General features: G+C 54.7%; 11 protein-coding genes across 11 annotated transcripts; 6 read left to right on the top strand and 5 right to left on the bottom strand.

The window, feature by feature from the left end:
* Nucleotides 1-101: 101 nt before the first annotated feature.
* B0H18DRAFT_160212 (uncharacterized protein) lies at nt 102-1592 on the bottom strand. The gene has a single exon (XM_048036920.1). It carries the CDS (start codon nt 1107-1109, stop codon nt 255-257), a length of 855 nt encoding a protein of 284 aa, XP_047895747.1. The 5' UTR covers nt 1110-1592; the 3' UTR covers nt 102-254.
* A 228-nt stretch (nt 1593-1820) lies between these two features.
* B0H18DRAFT_995014 (uncharacterized protein) lies at nt 1821-3213 on the top strand. Its single transcript, XM_048045297.1, has 5 exons — nt 1821-2063; nt 2117-2161; nt 2212-2465; nt 2502-2550; nt 2621-3213. Exons 1-5 carry the CDS (start codon nt 1869-1871, stop codon nt 3050-3052), a joined length of 975 nt encoding a protein of 324 aa, XP_047895746.1. The 5' UTR covers nt 1821-1868; the 3' UTR covers nt 3053-3213.
* A 461-nt stretch (nt 3214-3674) lies between these two features.
* Nucleotides 3675-5106, bottom strand: B0H18DRAFT_873504 (uncharacterized protein; the record flags this gene model as incomplete). Its single annotated transcript, XM_048040297.1, has 2 exons — nt 3675-4308; nt 4367-5106. 2 exons carry the CDS (start codon nt 5104-5106, stop codon nt 3675-3677), a joined length of 1374 nt encoding a protein of 457 aa, XP_047895745.1.
* Nucleotides 5107-5612: 506 nt separating this feature from the next.
* B0H18DRAFT_873629 (uncharacterized protein) lies at nt 5613-6535 on the top strand (the record flags this gene model as incomplete). Its single annotated transcript, XM_048040306.1, has 4 exons — nt 5613-5945; nt 6007-6174; nt 6230-6375; nt 6424-6535. The coding sequence occupies 4 exons, from the start codon at nt 5613-5615 to the stop codon at nt 6533-6535; spliced, it is 759 nt and encodes a 252-aa protein (XP_047895744.1).
* Nucleotide 6536: 1 nt separating this feature from the next.
* Nucleotides 6537-8451, top strand: B0H18DRAFT_160144 (uncharacterized protein). Its single transcript, XM_048036919.1, has 3 exons — nt 6537-7166; nt 7217-8071; nt 8134-8451. The coding sequence occupies exons 1-3, from the start codon at nt 6891-6893 to the stop codon at nt 8431-8433; spliced, it is 1431 nt and encodes a 476-aa protein (XP_047895743.1). The 5' UTR covers nt 6537-6890; the 3' UTR covers nt 8434-8451.
* Nucleotides 8452-10139: 1688 nt separating this feature from the next.
* B0H18DRAFT_873418 (uncharacterized protein) lies at nt 10140-10549 on the bottom strand (the record flags this gene model as incomplete). Its single annotated transcript, XM_048040287.1, has 2 exons — nt 10140-10235; nt 10292-10549. Coding segments are annotated over 2 exons (354 nt in total), but the record flags the coding sequence as incomplete, so codon positions are not given.
* Nucleotides 10550-10854: 305 nt separating this feature from the next.
* Nucleotides 10855-12149, bottom strand: B0H18DRAFT_160127 (uncharacterized protein). The gene is made up of 4 exons (XM_048036918.1): nt 11998-12149; nt 11753-11932; nt 11180-11668; nt 10855-11122 (listed from the first exon to the last, which is right to left on the bottom strand). Exons 2-4 carry the CDS (start codon nt 11926-11928, stop codon nt 10957-10959), a joined length of 831 nt encoding a protein of 276 aa, XP_047895741.1. The 5' UTR covers nt 11929-11932; nt 11998-12149; the 3' UTR covers nt 10855-10956.
* A 1611-nt stretch (nt 12150-13760) lies between these two features.
* Nucleotides 13761-14495, bottom strand: B0H18DRAFT_160095 (uncharacterized protein). Its single transcript, XM_048036917.1, has 3 exons — nt 14257-14495; nt 14133-14204; nt 13761-14077 (listed from the first exon to the last, which is right to left on the bottom strand). The coding sequence occupies exons 1-3, from the start codon at nt 14389-14391 to the stop codon at nt 13931-13933; spliced, it is 354 nt and encodes a 117-aa protein (XP_047895740.1). The 5' UTR covers nt 14392-14495; the 3' UTR covers nt 13761-13930.
* A 623-nt stretch (nt 14496-15118) lies between these two features.
* On the top strand, nt 15119-17052 carry B0H18DRAFT_994992 (uncharacterized protein). Its single transcript, XM_048045296.1, has 10 exons — nt 15119-15338; nt 15395-15429; nt 15492-15652; nt 15709-15710; nt 15778-15839; nt 15893-15990; nt 16039-16099; nt 16234-16381; nt 16521-16573; nt 16712-17052. Exons 1-10 carry the CDS (start codon nt 15292-15294, stop codon nt 16981-16983), a joined length of 939 nt encoding a protein of 312 aa, XP_047895739.1. The 5' UTR covers nt 15119-15291; the 3' UTR covers nt 16984-17052.
* Nucleotides 17053-17124: 72 nt separating this feature from the next.
* Nucleotides 17125-17715, top strand: B0H18DRAFT_160052 (uncharacterized protein). The gene is made up of 2 exons (XM_048036916.1): nt 17125-17483; nt 17636-17715. The coding sequence occupies exons 1-2, from the start codon at nt 17265-17267 to the stop codon at nt 17654-17656; spliced, it is 240 nt and encodes a 79-aa protein (XP_047895738.1). The 5' UTR covers nt 17125-17264; the 3' UTR covers nt 17657-17715.
* Nucleotides 17716-18044: 329 nt separating this feature from the next.
* B0H18DRAFT_1103212 (uncharacterized protein) lies at nt 18045-20517 on the top strand (the record flags this gene model as incomplete). Its single annotated transcript, XM_048032574.1, has 16 exons — nt 18045-18174; nt 18235-18309; nt 18391-18448; nt 18600-18624; nt 18680-18714; nt 18769-18929; nt 19046-19109; nt 19162-19259; nt 19308-19393; nt 19530-19648; nt 19717-19732; nt 19788-19836; nt 19885-19913; nt 19995-20162; nt 20198-20230; nt 20469-20517. Exons 1-16 carry the CDS (start codon nt 18073-18075, stop codon nt 20515-20517), a joined length of 1167 nt encoding a protein of 388 aa, XP_047895737.1. The 5' UTR covers nt 18045-18072.
* Nucleotides 20518-20555: the final 38 nt, after the last annotated feature.

The raw sequence follows: 20555 nt of genomic DNA, 5'->3' as shown, positions 1-20555 counted from the left end.
GCCCCAAGAGACGCTTAACGCTGCAAGAGATATATCAGGCGTTGCAGGACAGGTTCCAGTGGTTCAGGGACAACGCAAAGGACAAGGCCTGGCAGGTGCGTGTCACTACTTCGTGATCACGTATGAGACTCATTGTTGCCTTGTAGAACTCTATCCGCCACAACCTTTCTCTGAACAAGCTGTTCCGCAAGGTGGCGAGGGACATCACTGAGCCTGGCAAGGGCAGCTACTGGACCGTTGATATCGGCGCTGGTTTAGGCAATAAACGCGAGCGCAAGCGCAACAAGCGTCCCAACAAGGCAGAGCGCGAGCGTCTTGCTACCATGCAAGGAGGCTCCGCCTCCAACCAAATGGATGACCAAAGTAGTTCTGACGAAGAGAACGCTACCTTGAACACTACATTGACCCTGAACACTGCAGCGACTCCAACCCTTAGTCAAACCCTCGGTCAGACCGCAGCTTTCTCCGTGTCTGTGGCACCCCTCGAGGAGATCAACATTGATCCGGAGCTTCGTAATGGTGGGCACGTCGTTGGCCAAGGCCGCTCGCGTACCGAGCCCGGCGCAGCTGCGCGGAACAACGCCAGGCGCGGCCAGTCTCCCTACACCCGCTCGCCAGGCGCTGCTCCCGGTGTGCAAGCGCAGCCCACGTTCGGCCAACCTTCCTTCGGCCAGCCGACTTTTGGTCAGGCGTCCTTCAACACGTTCCAGGGAACCATGGGTATACCCTCGCAGCCGTCCGCTCGTCCCACTCAGCCCGGAAACCCTGTCTCCACTGCCCCTACGTTCCGCGTCACCATGCCCACGACTGGAAGGTCCAGCGGCCGGCCCTCCAACTCCTCGAGAGGGCGCGCGACGCCCTCGATGTCCAATGTCACTACGCAGGCGGCACCCGTTCCAATTGCGCCCATCCTTCAGCCGACTCTGCATCCCAGCCTCAACTTGGCACGCGACACTGTCAATGTCGCTACTGGCCAACTCACTGGTGTTGGTGGGGCGCCCGGCTCTGGGCTGGGCATTGGTGCTGGTCCCGCGCCTCCTGCCCCGGCGTATAGACAGGGAAGCACGCCTTCCGATTCGTCTCAAGATTGAGAAGCTCGCTGAGCACATTTCTCCAAAATCTCGCTCTCTTTTAAATGACTCCTGCTGTCCTGTACTGACCTGATCGCTTGTAGACACGCACTTTTTGCTGCTTTCTTGGTTAACCGCTCTGTCCCGCCACACTTGCTATTCCCGTCGCCCGCCTCGCTTCCGTCGCTGCCGCTTTGCTTAAATCCCGTTTTGTATGATTTGTCGTCGTTGCTCATCGCTCTTGCCTCGCTATCCCTCGTCGTGCACAAACGTGCTTGCTCTATCTCCTTGCTATCTATCATCCTGCTCTGCATCGATCGTACCGTGCCTGCATCTCGTACAGACCTTGACTATTCAAGGGCTTTGCTATCTCGGTCTTATATGCTGTATTGCTTGATGTTGGCTGTTGTTATCGTTGCTAGCATTGCTTGTCTCGAAATATATATGCTTCCGACGTCGTTGGGGGAGTTGCTTAGTTTGATCTGTGAGCTACTAGCTCGCGCGCTCAGCACTACTAGCATAGCAATGTCACCGTTGTTACAGTATATGTACCATCTGGATTCTGCACTTATTATATTGCGTCTGCGCTGAGAACCGACTGGCACAATGACACCAGCGCGGGGTACTAGTGTTCGATCTGCGAACCTAGCCTGGTCGGGAGCAAGCTGTGGAAGCGCTCGCAGTCACTGCTGTTTCCCACGCCACGAAGATGCCAATTTCAGGATTTGGGAAGACCGTGGTCCGTCACTGTCTGCTTAGTGCTATATCCTAGAATCTGCCTGTTTTGCTCCCACGCCAATGCTAGTCCATGCCTTCGCGGTGAAGAAGTCCCTCCAGCTTGGTCTGCTCGCTGGAAAGAGACCGCCCAAACTCTCAACATGCTCCCACCATCGTCCCTTCCACGCGACTTGGGCCAGGGCGACCTCTGAGTCTACAGACCAACATCCCTCGTCTACAAGTGCCGAGCCTGCATCCGAGCCTACAGGGACTCCTGTACAAGATGCAGAACCTCCAATGACCGACCTCAATCCTTGTCGGGACGAGAGTTTCTCAGCTTCGCCTACAAGCTCAGAGGACAGCTCCCACCATCCGTGAGTATCCAGCACCTACATCTCGAGCCATAACATAGAATGAAATAAAGACAAGGAGCCCTGGACCACGAACCGAGGCACAGAAGGAAGAACGGCGCAGGGAGCGCGAGGCGAATGCGAAGGCGCGTGGGCTCCTGCCGCTCCCTCCCTTGCCCGACGCGCCGAACTATCCGTGTCCATATCTGACGAAGGAGGAGATCGTGCAGTATCTCAGCCCTTTGTACCAGCAGGGGTGGTTCATTGGAAGCTCGGAGTTCACGGCAGACAAGCGCTTGCCGCGGGGTGACGATGTCGCCCGGAGCTCGTAAAATCTTCTTCTTTGGGCCGGAGCATCATGAAGCGGCGTTGGATTTGCGGAGAGCGTAGGCAGTGTGCAGACCGCAGAGGATGTGAGTGTATCATTCGCTCTGCACCTCACTCAAGATGCTCGTTCTGATTCGTTGACCTTCGCTCGTCCAGCACCATTGCACCATGTTGGTCGACGACGAATCCATCCACATCAGGACGCACACGCACTCGGCGCGCCCCTTGCCCACGACGCGGGACGCAAAACCGTCAAAAAGCCCGGGCATCACCCTCCGCGACGTGCGGCTCGCGATCCTCATAGAGCAGAAGTTCCAGGACCACCTCAGGCGCGACGCAGCGCCATGGCGTTCCCAGTTCATGAACGCCCGTGACAGCGTCCGCCCGCTGATGCCGCAAGGCATCGAGCGGCTGCGGCGACTGGCCGAGTTCAGGGGGACTTTGGCATGTCCGGTGTGCAAAGGCCCGCATAAAGGGGTGCAGTGTCCGAAGAAGGATGTCGTTCAGCCGGCGACCCCGTGTTCGCGGTGTGGGAAGATGCACTGGAGGTTCATGTGTGACGCTGTCGCACCTACGGTAAAGCAGTGAGAGTCGTCTAGCATCTGGAAACCACCGTTGTGGCTCTCCTTGGGGATGTCTTGCAATGCTAGCCACGCAACCGATTTCGTTTGACAGGGGCCCCAGTGTTGACACTACCTGTAATTTCTGATGTCCAATGACAAGTTCTATGCGCATCTGCGAGTGCCTTGATGCAATGGCCTACACCTCAGTCCGATCTGGCACTTTCTGGTAGGGTCCCGTTGACCACCGGTCGCGACGCGTCTGTGGCCCAGACCGGGGTGGGTACGCGCCACAACGCCAGTTGCTGCCCTTTCGTATGTCGAGACGTTTCGGTTTCCAACTTACTCTTCCCTTCCAACAAATCACCTACATATCCCCCGCTTACATCTCTGAGAGCCCCGAGCATCGATACGGACAAGGGATATGGGATTGCTCGTGCACGAAAGGGTGAGTTTAACATCTACAATCCGAGTGTGGAAATACGAATACACTGATGCTTAGATCTTTGGCACAAGGACGCATTGGGTCATGACGATGATCGAGATGATACAAATATAGGCATGGTTGTCGGAACATCACTCCTTTGGAGTGTTACAAACAGTCAAAATGTTGAAGGGACCGAAGAATACAAGCAAACTCGGCACCGCACTCAATCAAATTTGATGCCCAACACATCGCCCGGCGACGCCAGCAGCTTGTCCATCAACGCCTGCCGTTTCTCGCTCGTTCTCTGGCGCCCCGCCTTCAATTTCTCAATCCCGTCACCAATGCTCTGAAGCAACACCTCCGCAGGTACGCGATCGCCCACGATCGCAGGCGCGGCCGCGCGCTCCCTGAGCTCCTCCGCGTCCGCCTCGACCTCCTGGAGCACCTCGTGCGTAAAGACGACATGCGCGGTGGCCTCCTTGCGGTAGCGCCCGATATATCTCAGAAGCGTGAGGTGCATCTCGCTCTTGTGGCGCGTGCTGCCGTCCCCGCTGAGGATCGTCCACAACTCGGAGGGCAGCTCCGCTTGCGCATCGTTCAGCGCGACGCTTTCCCGCGTGATGATCTCGTGGATGGTGAGGAGGTGCTCCTGGAGCCGCTCGAGGTTTGCGGCGCTGACGGAGGCCTCGAGCACTGCGCGGTGGGTCTCCTTGGTGAGCGTGTCCAACGCGTCTTCGAACGAGCGGAGGATGACCGCCTCGGTGTCGGTACGGGTCATGATACGCGACAACGAGAAGCTCCCCCTGTTCGAGACTGCCTCGATGGTGCGCATCGCCTGGCCGTTCATGGTTGTAATGCTGAGTACGCGTGGTTAGCGTGTGCATGTCAGACATGCTGAACAGGAATCGGACTCACTCATCCACGGCGCCGTTGATCTTCGCACTAAGCCTGTGCAGGCCTTCTCCCGTCTTCTTCGCATCCTCGACGAACCGTAAGAGGGTTTCCGCGAGGGTGTCGCGGCTCGTGAGGTCGCTCGCGCGCACGCGTGCGACTAAGTCGCGCATGACCATTTCCGATCCCTTGAGCTTAAGACCTATCGCGCCCGTGCGCACGTTCGCATCCATGATGCTCTCGAAGCTGTCTTGCAGCTTGACAAGCTGGGCGAAGTTCGCTGACTTCGGCTTCTGTCCGTGGTGGCCGAACCGGATGCAGTGGCACCAGTCCAGAACGTGCTGGATGAGATGCCGGGGATACACATAGGCGAAAACAAAAGCGGGACTTGTCTGCGACGCACCTCGACAGAAGGCCAGGGTCACAACAAAGGCGAGGACCGCGAGTGGCTTCTTCAGCAGCCAGAACTTGGCGATCGCCAGGACGTTCACGATGTAGGATACTATGGACGATGCACCAGAAAGGACATCCCGCTGCATTTGCTCGTAATCCACTAGGGTAGGTGTCTCTTCTCGCAGTGGCACTACGGGCGTCGCGGATCGTCGAGACGATACGGAAGGCGTGCGCGTGAGGCTCGCCGTCTTGTGAGTCTTGCGTCTGCGGATGGCCTTTTGCACGCCGATAGGGCTCGACGACGCCGACTGGGTCTGTGACAACGGCGCAAAGTCTACTTCTGGGACATCCTGCCATTCACCGTCGTCCATGTTGTATTCAACCTACACCGCAACGGATGAGTGGTCAACTACCCAGTCAAGACGGGGATTTGCGCACCTTCATTGTGTAAGACAGCTGGATCCTTCCTGCTCGGGATCAGACAATGATGAGGGTGTGATGAAAGACAAGAAGAAAGGAACATATCGACTGAGTGAACTTTAAGTACTTAAGTACTGATGTTACGTACATGTGCGCATCGCGTGGACTCTGCACTCACTCAGTCTGCGAGCTCATCCTTCTCTTCAATTGGCACACATCACATCCTCAGCTGTCTCCCGCGCATACTTACCAAGATAAAGCTCACCAGACATTTTCTCCCGTGTCGTCTTCGCGCTATATCCAGGAAATACATATGGTCGTCTCTTTGCTCATGCCAACAGAGTGCCAGTGCCGGCGCCAGTGCCATGATTGTCCAATGTCGAGTCCATTGGTCACGTGCAGCACCCCTGACTGTCAAGCATTCGCCGAGCTTGTAGGCGACGACCAGTGGTCGACCATGCTCGCGCGGAAGCTCGCCTGCAATCTCCGTCATGCCAATTCAGTATCTATCATCTACTCGCGACATATCTCAACTACCGCTAGGAGACTTCAGCAGGCTACCCGCCTGGGCTTACCCGCGGACCTCCAATACTTCCCGGACTTCTTCTCTATACGCGAACAGCGTGCTCTGCTAGATGTTGCGCTTCGGAAACTTGATATTTCGGAGAGGAGGTCGTTCAGGCTACGGCGGAAGGAGCTCATGCGGACTCGTCCAACCAGCGGCACTACAGACGATAGAGTGTCCGTCCAGTCACTATTCCTGCCTGATGAATACTACGACTTCCAGGAGGTATGTCGGGGTTGACAACAGGTAAGCTTATGAGACGATAACGCTTACCATCGCTACGTAGGGACACTATGACGGTGTCATCAGACGATTTAGAGAGATGCATGTATCGTCCTTGCGATCAGAAGTTGCGGAGGACCTGCTGCCCGCCCTAGACCGTCTGGAAGCCATCTACCCTAGCCCGAATGTTCAGACACACCTTCTCCACCTTGCTTCCGACGGCGAAATAAGTGTATGTCTGGTTCAGCAGCTATGAATGCCTCTCGTTGATTGCAGCACGATGCAAGCCTCACGTAGACAACGTCGGAGCCAGCGGCTCGTGGATACTGGGTATAAGCCTAGGGGCGCCGCGCCTTCTCAAATTAGAGAACATCTCGAATCCTGAGGAGATTTATACATTACCACTCCAGTCCGGAAGTGTGTACATCCAACGGTAAGCCTCGGCTGATCAGCAGGAATCCATGGGCTCATCTCTGGGCAGAGATACGACACGATTCGACTTCCAGCATTCCGTTCTCCTGAACGGGCAATTTGGCGGCAAGCAATACAATGGCGGGCAACGCATGAGTATCATGGTCAGGGTGCGTCATTGACCATATGGCGCCCAGTATATCATGCGCTGATGAAAAGCAGGATCGTCACAAGGATAAAAATTAACTTCCAACGACAACATGCTCGTAGCATCACTGTTCACTGTCGTGCATGATGCGGGTCGTACTGCGGTGCCCTGAAGTACTACGCTAGTTACCACTGGGTTGTCACCATGAGACAGCGACCAACTGGTTTGTGGCTTAGCATGCTCTTACAATCATCAACTTCAATAACTTACGGCAAGGGCAAAAACTCGTCACATATAAACAAGAGCTTAGACATGGCGTTGTACCCATATATCGGCCAACAAGGACGCTTGGAAATGTTTAACCGCAGCCCGAACAATGCACGCCTATTATGTCAATAAGGTCCCTACCAGTGGCTGTGGCGGCATCAGTTATCTTCAAGATCCCTTATACAAAAGAGCGGCTGATGGCGACCAATTTCATGTCAGAATCTAGGTTCGAAGGGACAAAGCCTTACCAGTGGCACTTGAGTGGCACGCCTTATATCTTCCTCTGCAGAAACCTCGCAGGTACCGCCTTGCTTCACCCAGCGACGTCGCACGTCGCCTTTCTCGCGTACCTACACCCCGCCAAGATGAAGACAAGCCGTAAGCATAAGACGAAGAAGGTGAGACCTGTATGAGGGTCATCAGACACCGCGATACTGATACATTCCAGTCTAAGCAGACGCATACACATACGGGCTCTGACGGAGCCCAGCCCCCGCCCCCTCAGCCTCGTGAACTCCCGCCCGAGCTATGGTCGCTCGTTTTCGCGAATGTGGACGACTGCGATACCCTTCTCTCATCCAGCCTCATATGTCGAGTGGCTCACAGAGAAGCCGACCCGTACCTGTACAGGGTGATCGTCTTGAAGCGGTGGCGAACCCGGCATATTCTGGCTATACATTCCGCGCTCCAGGCTTCAGTGCGACGTGCACGCATGGTGCACGCGCTAGAGATCCACAGCGCGAAAAGTCGAGTCAAGAAGAGGGCGGTTGCAGCGCTGGTGGATATATTCCGCATAGTTCCGAATTTGAAGGGACTCGCTTTGACTTTGTTCGACGACACCAACTCGACAAGACTCTTGCCTGTGCTGGAACAACTTGGGGCCCTGTGTCCGTTCCGACTCCGTGTCCTCGACACAAACGCACCATTCACACCGGAGATCGTCAAGTTGTTTGCACAACAGCCAGACATCACTTTCCTTCAATGGAACAGCGTGAGCGGCACCGAGCCTGTACCTCGCATCCCGGCTACCGCCCTCAACCACCTCAAGTATCTGAGCTGCGAGACAGGATACCATCCTTTCGCTCGCTCCGCACGTGGCATCACGCACCTCGCAGTCGGAATGCTTCCCCAAAGAGAGATCGACGAGATACTCTACTTGCTCGGCGACCAACTGATCAGCTTCAAGATGGCTGAGAGCCGCATCGGGGAGGATGAAGAAACCATTCCTGCCGTCGCATTCCGCCGCGGTCTTCCCAAATGTCTGAAGTACCTCGAGGTTCGCGACGTGATTGGGTTCCACTTTGTGAGTAGCGCTGCTAGTATACACATACGAGTGCACGGTTGCTCACGCGCCCGACATACAAGGGTCGCCGGGTGCCGACGCTCACGAGCATGGACGTCTATGACACCCGGCCTTTCTTGCGGCCCGGCCTGACGCTGGAGACTTTCGTCTGGGAGGCAACGTGGATGCGCCCCTTCCCATTGTTGCAGGAGGAAATCCAGCAATTCGCAGAGGACGTCGCGGTGGCCTGTCGCTCGTTGCGAAGGTTCATATTTTATGGCGAGATGAACGAACCGATGATGTATGAACTGCGGGAAGGCAAAGTGATGGACCGAGTCAGACTACCAAGTTACCCAGATGACGAGTGGACAAGAGTCGCATAATGATGAAGCGTAGAATATTCGTTCGTAGTCGTATCTCATACGTCCCTATGATTAAAGTCTCTTTGGACACGCCGACCATGCACTCTGTTCAGCGCTGTGAGATGTAACGCGTTCATCGGCAAAGTTTCGGTGTCCTTCGCCGGCATCCATAGCCTACCTTGTCGACCTCCGCCCTGTAGAGCCGCGAAAGGACGTCACGGTGACGCTATGTTGTTGGCTAACGCTATAGACACTTACAAACTATGTACATGACAGCAGGCATTTAACACGACGATGCTACACAGCAGATATTCACAGGGGCACAGGTAAAGCCGGAAATCCGTACAGCACAGCATGTAGAGTGGGGGGGGGGGACCGCAATCCGTTAACGATCCGAGACTTTCCCTTTCTTTGGATGCGAGAGCAGGTTTGATATAGCAGGACAGAGCAAAGATCACCGAGACCGTAATCGTACACCGGACACTCACAATAAAATACAGACTTGGTTTGGTATAGACAGCGATGTGTTCCCCAATGGCAGAACTGGACATCTGGTACAGAAGGGGGAAACTGATTCTCCCACGGATTGCAGGAGACGAGGATGCCAAATAGAATTGAGGCGCATTTGAAAGCAGAGTTTGAGAGTGGGGTTGAGGCTGCGATTTTGCGAAACACGAAAGCAAGATAGCATGAGGATGATGATAGCGAGATGTGACTTGTTTTCATGCAGACGGCGAGGCTTGGCGGTTAGCGCGATATTGACATGCATAGCGATTTGACGAGAACAGGCACCTGGTGCGGGGCTAGCGATGAGTCGTCGACAGCATGGGGTATTGGCGTACTGCAGCGGGTCATAGTCAACGATGACGAGCTGCTTACCCCTGGGACGAGGAAGAGGAGCTGCTTTCGCGCTTATAAACCTGGGGTACGCTGGGCCCAGCGACGTTGTGGACGCTTCCAGCTTCAGAGGTAGCGCTTGAGCTCGCGCCAGTAGCAGACGCCAGGCTCTCGGCGGAGACGGTGAGAGCGCCGTGGTGAGATGGGCTGGATTGGACACCCGCCGGGGTACCAATAGGACTCGAAGTCGTGGTGGCAGGATCTGTCACAGACCGAACAGGGCGCCCTCTCATCTGCGGCTGATATCCGGCCCCGGGAGTAGGCCTAGAGGGTTGGAATGACGGATTGAACATCGGCGGCGCAGAAGCCTGGGTGCCCCAGGTGGGCGGCACAGGAGGTCCTGCCATGAAGGAAGCCTCCCAGGCATCGAGACCAGATGCGCGCGGATCGAAAGGCAGATCTCCGAACGTCGTAGTCTGACCTGGGCGCAAGGAAAACTGACCGAGCGCAGCGAAGCGAGACTCATGATTTGAAGACGCAGGGATGGGCATCGGGAAGGCCGGGCGCGCATACGGTGCCGGGCCCATCCTGGGGCTCCTCTGCGGGAACATGCGGCCATGTCCGACAATGTGACCTTGGTCGAGCAGCGCTGGGTCGACAGGCAGTTCCTCGTAGAACGATCGGCCGATATACGGCGTTGGAGGGAGGCTCTGGCTCTGGGAGGTCGACACGGATTGGTTGTCACCTTCGTCATCGCTGCTACTGCCGTGTTCCTCCATCTGGCGCGAGGAGGAAGGGGCATCGCTTTCGGTGGCATGGCGCGCCTGCTCGGTCCTGCGAGCGCGCTTGGAACGCTTGCGCTCACGCTTGTTGCCCTCGCCTGCGGCGAAGTCCACGGTCCAGTAGCTGCCCTTTCCGGGTTCGGTGATAGGCTTCGCCAGCCTGCGGAATATCTTGTTCAGAGACAGGTTATGGCGGATTGAATTCTGCCCTCCTCTTGTCAGTGTCTGTGGCGTAAAGACAATGCCTGGGTAACACCCACCTGCCATGCCCTGTCATTTCGATGGTCCCTAAACCATTCGAATCTGTCTTCGAGAGCCCTGTATATCCCTTGCAGCGTCAGAGCCCTGCGCGGACTCCCGAGGATGGCCGCCCTGATTAGAGTCGGGTAGGGGTAGTTAGGCTTTTCACCAGGAATCGGAGAGTCGGATAACATGCCCAGCGTCAGGTTCTCACCCAGGATGGCGGCGGCGGTGTGTGTCAAAGGCAGCTGGGGTTGCTGCACGGCCCCGATGCCCATGGGTCCCATGGGCGTAGATGGTGGGATCGGCAGCGCCACGCCATACGGTTGCTGTGGCAGCTGTAGGTGCCCTCCGTAATGCACCGGTCTATCGTCTAGAGAGAGCTGGCGGGTGCGTAGATCGAGATGTGGCGTCTGAGGGAGCGAGGGGGGTTGCGGGTATGCAGGAGGGCCCCCGCCCTGGACGTGGCGCGGCACGTTGAAGACGTTCTGCGACGATGGGCCCGCTACGACGCCTGTCGATGCAAATCGATGCACCGGAGGACGCTGGAGTACATTACCCGTCATTCCATGGGCCACATTCTCATAGTCCGTTTGCTCCAATCTGCCGCGCCGAATATATGCCCCGTAGGGAGGCCCGGGGCTAATCGATTGTGGCGACGCGTTTTGCTCGCCCTGAACGGGTATCACTGCACCCATCTGTGAGCCCTGAGCTCTGTGCGGTTGTCCTGTAACGCCTGGGACATGAGACACGTCCCGGGGGCTCCTGTTTCCGCCGCCTCCGCCGTGGCGGCTCGGCTGGCCCCCGACCGAGCCAGCGGGGCTACTCGAGTCACTCCTCGTGTCGGGCAGCTGGAGAACAATTAGTTGAGAGTTTCAGATATCAGATGGGGCAGAGAGGGTACTTGCCTGCGGCGAGGCCGTTGGAGGCGACAGAGACGGCACAGGCGCTCTATAGTTCGCGAACGCACGACGAAGCTGTCCACGAGCGTCCTCAAGTACAAACCGATGACCCCGAGTGGCACCGGCTGCCCCTGCAGCCACTTATTGCGCACTCTCAGCCTGGATCGTGTCATACGCGTTGTCAGTCTGTCCGACATCGTTGAAACCCTGGTTTTGAGCGAATTTGTTAGCGCCCAGGATATCCGGGTTATGCTGGAATTGTTGGCAGCGCGGTAGCTGACGAGCAGCATTCTGCCCATCGACGGGGCAATAATTTTCACCATAGCTATACGCATGGCTTTGGGGTGTAGAGGGGCTGCAGGAGGTCTGTAGTGGTTGTGGATGGAATGTCGGGAGCGAGCAGAAGCGCCTGGAGGAGGAGGTTGTCCATACTCGGCATGTGGACCCACAGCGAGCATTAGGAAATTGGTTCCGTGAGAGATCGTTATCGCCATTCTGCCGCCGGAAGAACAGACCGTTTGGGCGGTGATATCAGGGGCCGTCAGTGCAGGAATCTTAGCTAACGAGGGGAAAGCGTACCGGAAGAGGAAAGGTTCAGCGACGCCGCTGCGTGTCGGGGATCGCATGCTCGTCGTCATTATACCACCACCTTTTTGAGGACACGCGCAATTCCGGGTCAAACGGCGGAACAGGTCCCGAACAGGTGATTTGCACTTCCGAGTCCTAACTATGACCAGCAAGCGGATCCTCCGCATACTCCTGGATCGGAACGGTAATGCTAAGCCATTCGTATGTTATACACCAACTTCAGGATTAACACTCACCTCTAATGTCGGTCGGTTTGAGATCCTTATTGGATGCATCAACTGAAGGCACGATTCTGGTGGTGAAATTGTGGCGGCTGCCTCTACCGGTGCAGTGTGAACTTGAATCATAACCCCATGGTGAGTGCTAGCGTGTAGCAGCACCGGGCGCCGCACAACAGATGCTAGGGGTAAGCACGCCATGTCTGTTGTCCCTGTCTGGTGCATCTACGACGCAGGAGGCCCTGACGTCCTTTCTACACCCTATCCCCGATACAGGACAGACTCGGATCCTGTGTCTAGGACTCCCGTCAATCAGTTCGCCTAATCATGATACAGCTTACACACCTGGGAAGGTTACCAACATCCGTCTCATCTCATAGCCCTGCTCATACACAACGAAGAGGGTGCAGAGACAAGGGGAAGGCTGTGCGAGCAGCGCGTGTCCGCTTCTGTGGGCCTCTGTGGGCGCCCGCTTTGTTCAGAAGGCTTCTATATTGATCCTGCCTGCATCAAGTCGTCGGCCGCAGTCCGCCCTACTGTAGAGGCTGGACGTCGAATAGGTCGTCGGGCAGACGACGCCTGTAGGTCGCGTCCAACTTGAACTTGAACGCAGCACGCGTCGGGATCAATGTCGCGACGACCGCCAGATCGCCAGATCGGGCGGCGCGCCCAGCGCTCGTCCGCAACGTCTGTAGCTACAGTCAGCGATGTACCCTGTCTAGACAATATACGATTCAGTTGATATCGCCTCAGACCTCAGCTCAAGGTGCAGAGGGGAAATCCGGTGTAAGCTTAATTTCCACATCTTCCGGGATGCTTCTGAGTTTCTCAAAGTTCGCCATCTCTATTGCAGGACTGGGGGGATGTCATCGTCTGATTACAGGATCGTAGTATTACATCGGAGAGCGTTCGGGATCATGACGTTCGACAAGTGTAGCAGCACATGCGACAGCACAGAGTACAACAGAAAGAGGAGGAATACAGTCCCGAGTTGTGAGACTTCGCATGACGGCGTCTGTTCCGACGAGTGCATGTGCACGTTGAGTGACCTGAGCGGTCGTTGCAGCAGCTCCAAGAGGTTGAAGAGACAAGGCGAGACGAGACACGGGCGAGAGGCAGATACAGTGACCGGATTCCAGATCTAGAGAGAGTGGCTGTCAGACTCGCCGGAGTCGATGTGACCAGATCCAGAGGCAGAGGCGTTATGGGTTCGAGATTCTTCCGTCAGAGCCTCCGCATTGAGTTTGCGGGAAGCAATACCTGCGGTGCCAGGGATCGTCCTCACTCCCGAGTCGGCGTACCAGGCTGGTCTGTAAGGCTGGAGACTCCCCAGAAGCCCAGAAAAGTCAGGTAGGGCAGGCATAGTCAAGGTCGGAGGAAACGCCGGGACCGGCATCGTTAAGCCGAGTTCCCGAGCGGTCTGGAGACCGCGGTAATAGTCCTTCCAGGCTCTGGTTCTGAGCGCGACGGCCTGAGCGGCGTTCGCATAGAGCTGCATTTGAAGCTTGGCCTGCTGGCGAACTTCAGCTGCATGCTGGAAAAAGACTTCGGCAGCAGCTCGCTCGTATTCAAGACTTCCGGGAAGGCCGGGGTAACGCGGCCCATCGAACATCTGGGCCTAAGCAGGATGAGCTCGGTAAGACAACGTTAATCGTGTCAATGGAGACCCCCATACCTCTGCCACAGACGGCTTCGCGCGGTTGCCACCGGCGAGCTTTGGTGCCTTCGGAGCCTTGAGCGTGACGGCTGCTTAATTCTAGGCACGATTGTTGACCGATGTACTCACTGCCATCTTCACCAAGGGAGTATCATCATCAGATGATTCAACATGCCTTCCGAGCACTCCGCTGTAGTCATCGTCCGACTCATCGGATGAGGATGAGGATGAGGATGAGGATGAAGTATCATCGTCATCCGACTCATTGGATGAAGAGTCATCGTCATCCGAATCCTACAGACGAGATGCGTAAATGTGGCTCAACCTGAGCAGACTATATGCGCTTACTTGAACGGTTCTTACGTCTTGGTTTTCCATACCCTTGTGCTTTTTAGCCTGCTCCTTGCAGGCATCGTCCGATGCCTTGCGTTTTTCGGAGGTCTAGAGAATGACATATTAGCACGAGTATGATTCAAGTGAATACACGACAGGTCACCAGAGATTTGGACGTCGCCTGAGTTAAGTGATCAGCGTCTGGGCAGGGTTCCTCGACGACTTCAGCGGCACCCTTGAGGGAAATCGTTAGCATATAGTCAGGTTATCCGCGTCAGAGGGATTACCGGTGCAGAGACAGGTATTTTGCTGTGCGCGGGAGTCTCTTTCGAAATGGGCTGCATATCCACAGGGAGGATGTCGGGAGTCCCGACTCGGAGTTCAGTCGCACTCATCTGGGCATGCTCGGGAGAGAGAGCCATGTGGTTGTTTAGAAGGTTCGCAATAGCGATAAAGTTATTGAGGAGAGTTCCTGCCTGCGAGGACTGTACGTAGAGCACTGAGCAGGGTGTTCCGAGTGGGAGAGTGAAGGAAGGTGCGACACGGTCGGCGAGGGATCCGCCACTTTCCCTAAAAGGAACTGGGTTCGAGCGCTAGTCGTCTCTTTCCAAGTTGTCGACGTCTGCCTCGACGGTCTGCCTGCGAATCACCATGCTTGCTCCTGTAGGCACAAGTTCAACGTTCAACATTCGAGTGCTATGCGCCTTATAGCACCCCTACTGCGGTTGTAGATGACGAGCTCAAAGCAACAACACAAGGGAACCTGTCCGCGTCGTGCGATATCCAACCACGTCGGTACGCGCACGGTCGGACCGCAGGCATCCCAAACTCAACAACGGGCCCCTTTCAAGTTCTGCCAACCCAAGAAGTGCCCGGCCACTGATAGGCTCCGCGTTCCTCACTAACATGTTACTGACCAGCGACGGTGGACACATGAGACATCGCAACGGGCAATTGCTATAGGCATTGGTTGGGCATCAGAGACCTTTCGCCTCTGAGCTTCCTGCAATTGGCAGAGATGCAGCCCAGCTTGAAGGGCTGACCGACAGAGTTGCGCTACTCGAGACACCGTGACACCGCCGCCAGTGGCTCCGTAGCGCGTGGCTCTCCATGTCCTGACGTCCGACGGACCCTGACAGTGTCCTTGGTACAGGCTTGCAGTTCGTGTGGCTAACTTCTGTCAAACGCATGGGACTAATTGCATCGTTTAGGTATAGTCTTCCATTGTACTTGGTGATATGTGAAGCTGGCCTCGTGTATAAGTTGTCCCATCGCTTTGAAACCGACTTCCGCGGAAACCACCCTCCCCTTCTTGAATTGCGATGTCAATGATACCTGAATCGGAGGAGAGTTTTGCTTTGGACACCTAGTGAGTTCCTATACTTTGATGACTGGCGGCGCGCTCATGCATCAATGACCTTGTAGTTTTATGGAGAACTGCTGCACAATCGTCGCAGCCAGTAAGCAGTGATCCTTTGCTACTCGAAATTACATGCCCTCTGACTTCGTGCGGCACGCGTAGGCATTTACTTGTACGATCGTGCTCTCACGTTCTCCCGCGAAGTAGACACCGTGTGGCGCAGACCGAAATGGGGATTCTGCACCTTGTATACGGCCATGCATGTTTCTGCAATCGTGTACTTTTCGGCGAACATCGCAACCTCGGCTGGCCTAGATTGTAAAGTAGGGAGGCTAGTAGTTTCTTGCACATCATTAATACCCGCTAACTTCTCTGTCAGAGGTAATGTTGTCCAATACTCAGTGATTCACGAGCACGTCGCCTGAACACGACACACCCTCTCCCATAGGGACCGTTTCATATACTCAATATACGGGGCTTCTTGGTGCGTACTTTGTGCGCTACTCGGAGGTAATACTTCTGGACCTTGTCTCGATTGCCGCTGGCTGATATAAGTTGTGCAGTGATCACAGCACAGCGCGTCTATGGCATAAGCCAGAGGCGTTGGCCGCTTCCAGCACTCGTATTGACCCTGTTCCTTCTCGGGCCCATCTACGCGATTGTATGTCTCAGATTCTGGATCATGCAATAGACACTGAGGTCTCCGCAGGTCTACGTGATCTACACCGTGTACCAAGCCGTACCACTCCCCATATACTGCTTGACAGATAGTAAGCGGTTTGTTTTTACAACGCAGTGAGTTGATTTGGTCCGCCCCGTTGACTGCATTAGTGACAGGCGATACCCAGGTGTCAGCAAGTCTCTGCGTGAGATCTCTGTGTCGTTTGGCTGACTGCTTGTGTAGTGGAGATGGTCGTGCGTGCATGCAGCATCATTGGGGATACTATTGTTCTGCTCGTGACATGGCGGGCCATGTATGCAGGCTACAAAGAGGCTCGACGCAGTAAGACGCCCGTCTTCAAGTTCACCCAGCTGTTTCTTCAAAATGGTCAGTCTGTATTCCAATTCGGCGTCTTCGCACAGCATAGTGAACCGAATTGATTGTTGATGCTCGTACAGGAACAGTGCACTTCGGGTATGTCCTAGACTGTCAACGCGCGAACGGTATGCCAAACAGAAACTTCCCTGCAGTGTTCTTCTCGGATTCAACATTGTCGTGCTATCAGCCTGGGCTGTCAATGTATGTATCCCGGCTCGTACCAGGGACGAGGCTCAACAGCACATCTAGGCTCTGGAGTGCTCGATGTTCGTCGATATGTAAGTCTCAGGATGTGGACTGGTACAAACGCTACTGATCACGTCTCCTTTCGCCAGGCTCACAGTCATCTTATTGTCCAGATTCGTGATCGCTATTCGCGAAGTAGCCTACCACAACGGCTCTGCATCTACTCCTTCGGAGATGTCGGACGTCTACTTCTTCGATCCAGATCGATCTGGGACACCCGATGGGGAAGATGAGGTTTCCGACCTGCTTGGTTACGGTGTCGAAAAGTGGGACGAGAAAGGATATCGTACGCCAGTACAAGCGCCCCTTGTCCGATCCGGTACCAACACACGACCGCAGGCCAGTGGATCCGATGGACGGCGAAAGTAGCGCGTGGTTCTCCGTGTCCTGACGCTTGCGTGGCGACTGACACTGACAGTGTTCTTGATAGTCTTGAGGTGAGCAAGAATGATATCATGCTCCGTATTTTCCACAATGTCATCTTTCGAAGGATAGAGACAAACACTACCGCTGGGCACAGCGTTCTGTACGCAGATCTACATCTGATTGAAAGTGGTATGCAGAAACATAACATTCAATCTTCAAGCCTCGTGCATTGTCTACACCGAAGTCAATTTCGAGGGACCTGAATCACCCAGCGTCGAGGACAAATGTGCCTCACTTCATTTCCCTGCTTTCTGCCAGTAACTGCCAGTGCGTTCGCTACTGAACGATGTCATCACGGTGTGGTACACGGGCGCGCGGCTCTAGCCATATCCCGAGTTTCCCATCTTTACGTCACTCAGTTTGCGATCTGTTCTCGCCAAGTTCTCGCCTTGGTATCATTTGGAGAAGTTGACTCTGTACGTTTCACGCCCTCTTCTGTGATAGTAAGTGATATGGGGTGCGAGCATCATCGCAACCGACCACTACTATGACTATCTCGCGCTGGTAAGTAGGCGTACTCACATCCTTGATGCAGTAGTAACGCTGTGTGCGCCCCCCTAACACCGACCAAGAGCTTCTATTGCTATCTGCACAGGCTTGCTGTTCGTGTGGCTAGCTTCTGTCAAACGCGTGGGACTAACCGCGTTGTTGAGTCTTCCCTTGTACTTGGTGACGTGTGAAGCTGGCCTCATGTAAGATAGGGCTCGTACACAACCATCCAGGCTTATGTAATGTCAGCGTGACGGGCACCGTAGAATTAATACGAATGTTTTGTTTCCTTTGTCCGACAAGTGGTCCGCACAGTTCTGTAGTAAATCACTATTCCGACAAGACTGTGCGGAGGAGAAGTGGACACGGAGCTGACTGACATTTCCATTAACTTTCTCGTGTGAGTAGTACATCGCTTCGCCATTGTGGGACTTGGGTAGTGTGTGAAATAATCCAAATAAGTCGAGCGCTGGTACCCGTCGATGTACGCATTTGGGCCACAGACAGCCAGAAGTGCATCATCACACCGAGACCTGGACCACCATGCCGAGGCGTCGCCTCTGCAACCTAAAAAACCTAGGGAATCATACGAGTGGCTTGAAGAGGGTGCAGGTTGTGCTAGAGGCAGAGCATGGCAAGGAGAATGTGAGTCCTCGCGATCTCTCTTCTGTCAGACTGTTCTGACCTTAAACTCGTGGCCCACAGATGGATCCCGAGACGCAGTGGACCAGTGATCACTGCTTGTCATTACGAGGGTACTTATCTACTGGAGCTAATCTTGTATGTTACTGTCTGTACGTAGTCTAGTACTTCATAGCTGTATAACATTGACTGTAACTTGAACCTCGCTCGCGACTGCAGCGCCCGCCAGCCATCTCAATCCGGCAGTCAGGCGTCTGGATAGGCCCCGGTGACGGAGGTTATCCATGACCGTAACGCGCTGTCACACGTCATCACGCTGGATGATTGTGCGTGAGCCCTATCTTATAAGTTCCTGTTGCCTTAAATCCGACTCCCGCGGAAACCACCCTCTCCTTGTCGAATCGCGATGTCAATGATACATGAATCAGAGGAGACATTCACTTGGGACACCTAGTGAGTTCCTATCTTTAATGACCGGCAGTGTGCTCATGTATCAATCACCTTGTAGTTTTGTGCAGAACTGCTGCACAGCCGCCGCATTCAGTAAGTAGTGATCCTCTGCATTACATCCCCCCTGACTCCATGCGGCACGCGCAGGCATTTACTTGTATGACCGTGCCCTCACGTTCTCCCGCGAAGTAGACACCGTGTGGCGCAGACCGAAATGGGGATTCTGCGCCTTGTATGCGGCCATGCATGTTTCTGCAATCTTGTACTTCTCTGCAAACGTCGCAACATGGGCTGGTCTAGATTGTAGGGTAGGGATTTTTCTTGCGTATCATTCACGTCCGCTAACTTCTCTGTCAGAGGTAACGCCGTCCAATATTTACTGATTCACGGGCATGTCGCCTGAACACAGCATATCCTCCTCCATAGGGACCGTTCCATATACCCAATATACGGGGCTTCTTGGTGTGTACTTTGTGCGCTACTCGGAGGTAATACTTCTGGACCTTGTCTCGATTGTCGCCGGCTGAACTAAGTTTGCAGTGATCACAGCACAGCGTGTCTATGGCATATGTCAGGGACGCTGGCCGCTTCCAGCACTCGTATTGACCCTGTTCCTTCTCGGGCCCATCTACGCGATTGTGGGTCTCAGAGTCTAGGTCATGCAATTGATACTGAGGTTCCTCCAGGTCTCGGTGATCTACACAGTGTATCAAGACGTTCCACTCCCCATATACTGTTTGATAGGCAGCAAGCGGTTTGTTTTCACAATGCAGTGAGTCGATTCCATCCTAGTCATTGAGTGTATTAGTGACAGGCGATACTCAGGTGTTAGCAAATTCCTCTTCGTGAGATATCCGCGTCGTTTGGCTGACTCCTTCTGTAGTGGAGATGGTCGTGCGTGCATGCAGCATCATGGCGGATGCCATTGTTCTGCTCGTGACATGGCGGGCCACGTATGCAGGTTACAAAGAGGCTCGACGCAGCAAGGCGCCCATCTTCAAGTTCACCCAGCTATTTCTCCAAAATGGTCAGCATGTGTTCCAGATCATCGTGTGCATATAACATGGTGAATCGAACTGATTGATGCTCGCACAGGATCCGTGCACTTCGGGTATGTCTTAGACTACCAATGCGCGAACAATATACCGAACAGCAATCCCCTGTAGTGTTCTTCTCGGATTCAACATTGTCGTGCTATCAGCCTGGGCTGTCAATGTATGTATCCCGGCTTGTACCAGAGACGAGGCTCAACAACACCTCTAGGCTCTGGAATGCTCGATGCTCGTCGATATGTAAGTACCAGGATGTGGATTGGCACAAACTCAACTGATCACGTCTCCTTCCGCCAGGTTCACAGTAATCCTGTTATCCAGATTCGTGATCGGCATCCGCGAAGTGGCCTACCACGATGACTCTGCGTCTACTCCCTCAGAGATGTCGGATGTCTACTTCTTCGATCCAGATCGATCCGGGACACCCGATGGGGAAGACGCGGTTTCCGACATGTCTGGTTACGGTGACGAAAAGCGGGACGAGAGCGGGTATGTGAATGACTATGTCATAGATATATCTTCAGATGGCCCAGCGGTCGGGGAGTTCATTGCTTGAGGTATGTGTTGTACTCGTATAACTTAACATGCAGATGATAGCGAAAATGTACTGATGACTTTACTGCCAGTCCACGTTATACCGCATAGCATTTATGCCGAGCAGCGCCAGGGACAATGCACTTCGTGTGCGGATGCCCACCGACACCGCCTTAGAGTCAAGGGTCGGCAGTACGCACATGAGGGTGGTAGAACCTTAACGATCATGTTTATATTTGGTCTCGCCTGGATACGGTGTAGAAACAGCAAGATAACAGTCTACTCTTCGATGCGTAGCAACATTACGTAGGGGATTCGACGAGCAGTAATACGACGTCATGTACAATA

This window comes from Fomitopsis serialis (genome assembly GCF_022376445.1).
Source record: "Fomitopsis serialis strain Sig1Antser10 chromosome Unknown B0H18scaffold_18, whole genome shotgun sequence".
NCBI classification, from domain to species: domain Eukaryota; kingdom Fungi; phylum Basidiomycota; class Agaricomycetes; order Polyporales; family Fomitopsidaceae; genus Fomitopsis; species Fomitopsis serialis.
Note: the sequence above shows the minus strand (reverse complement) of the source record. Positions and strands in the feature narration are given on the sequence as shown.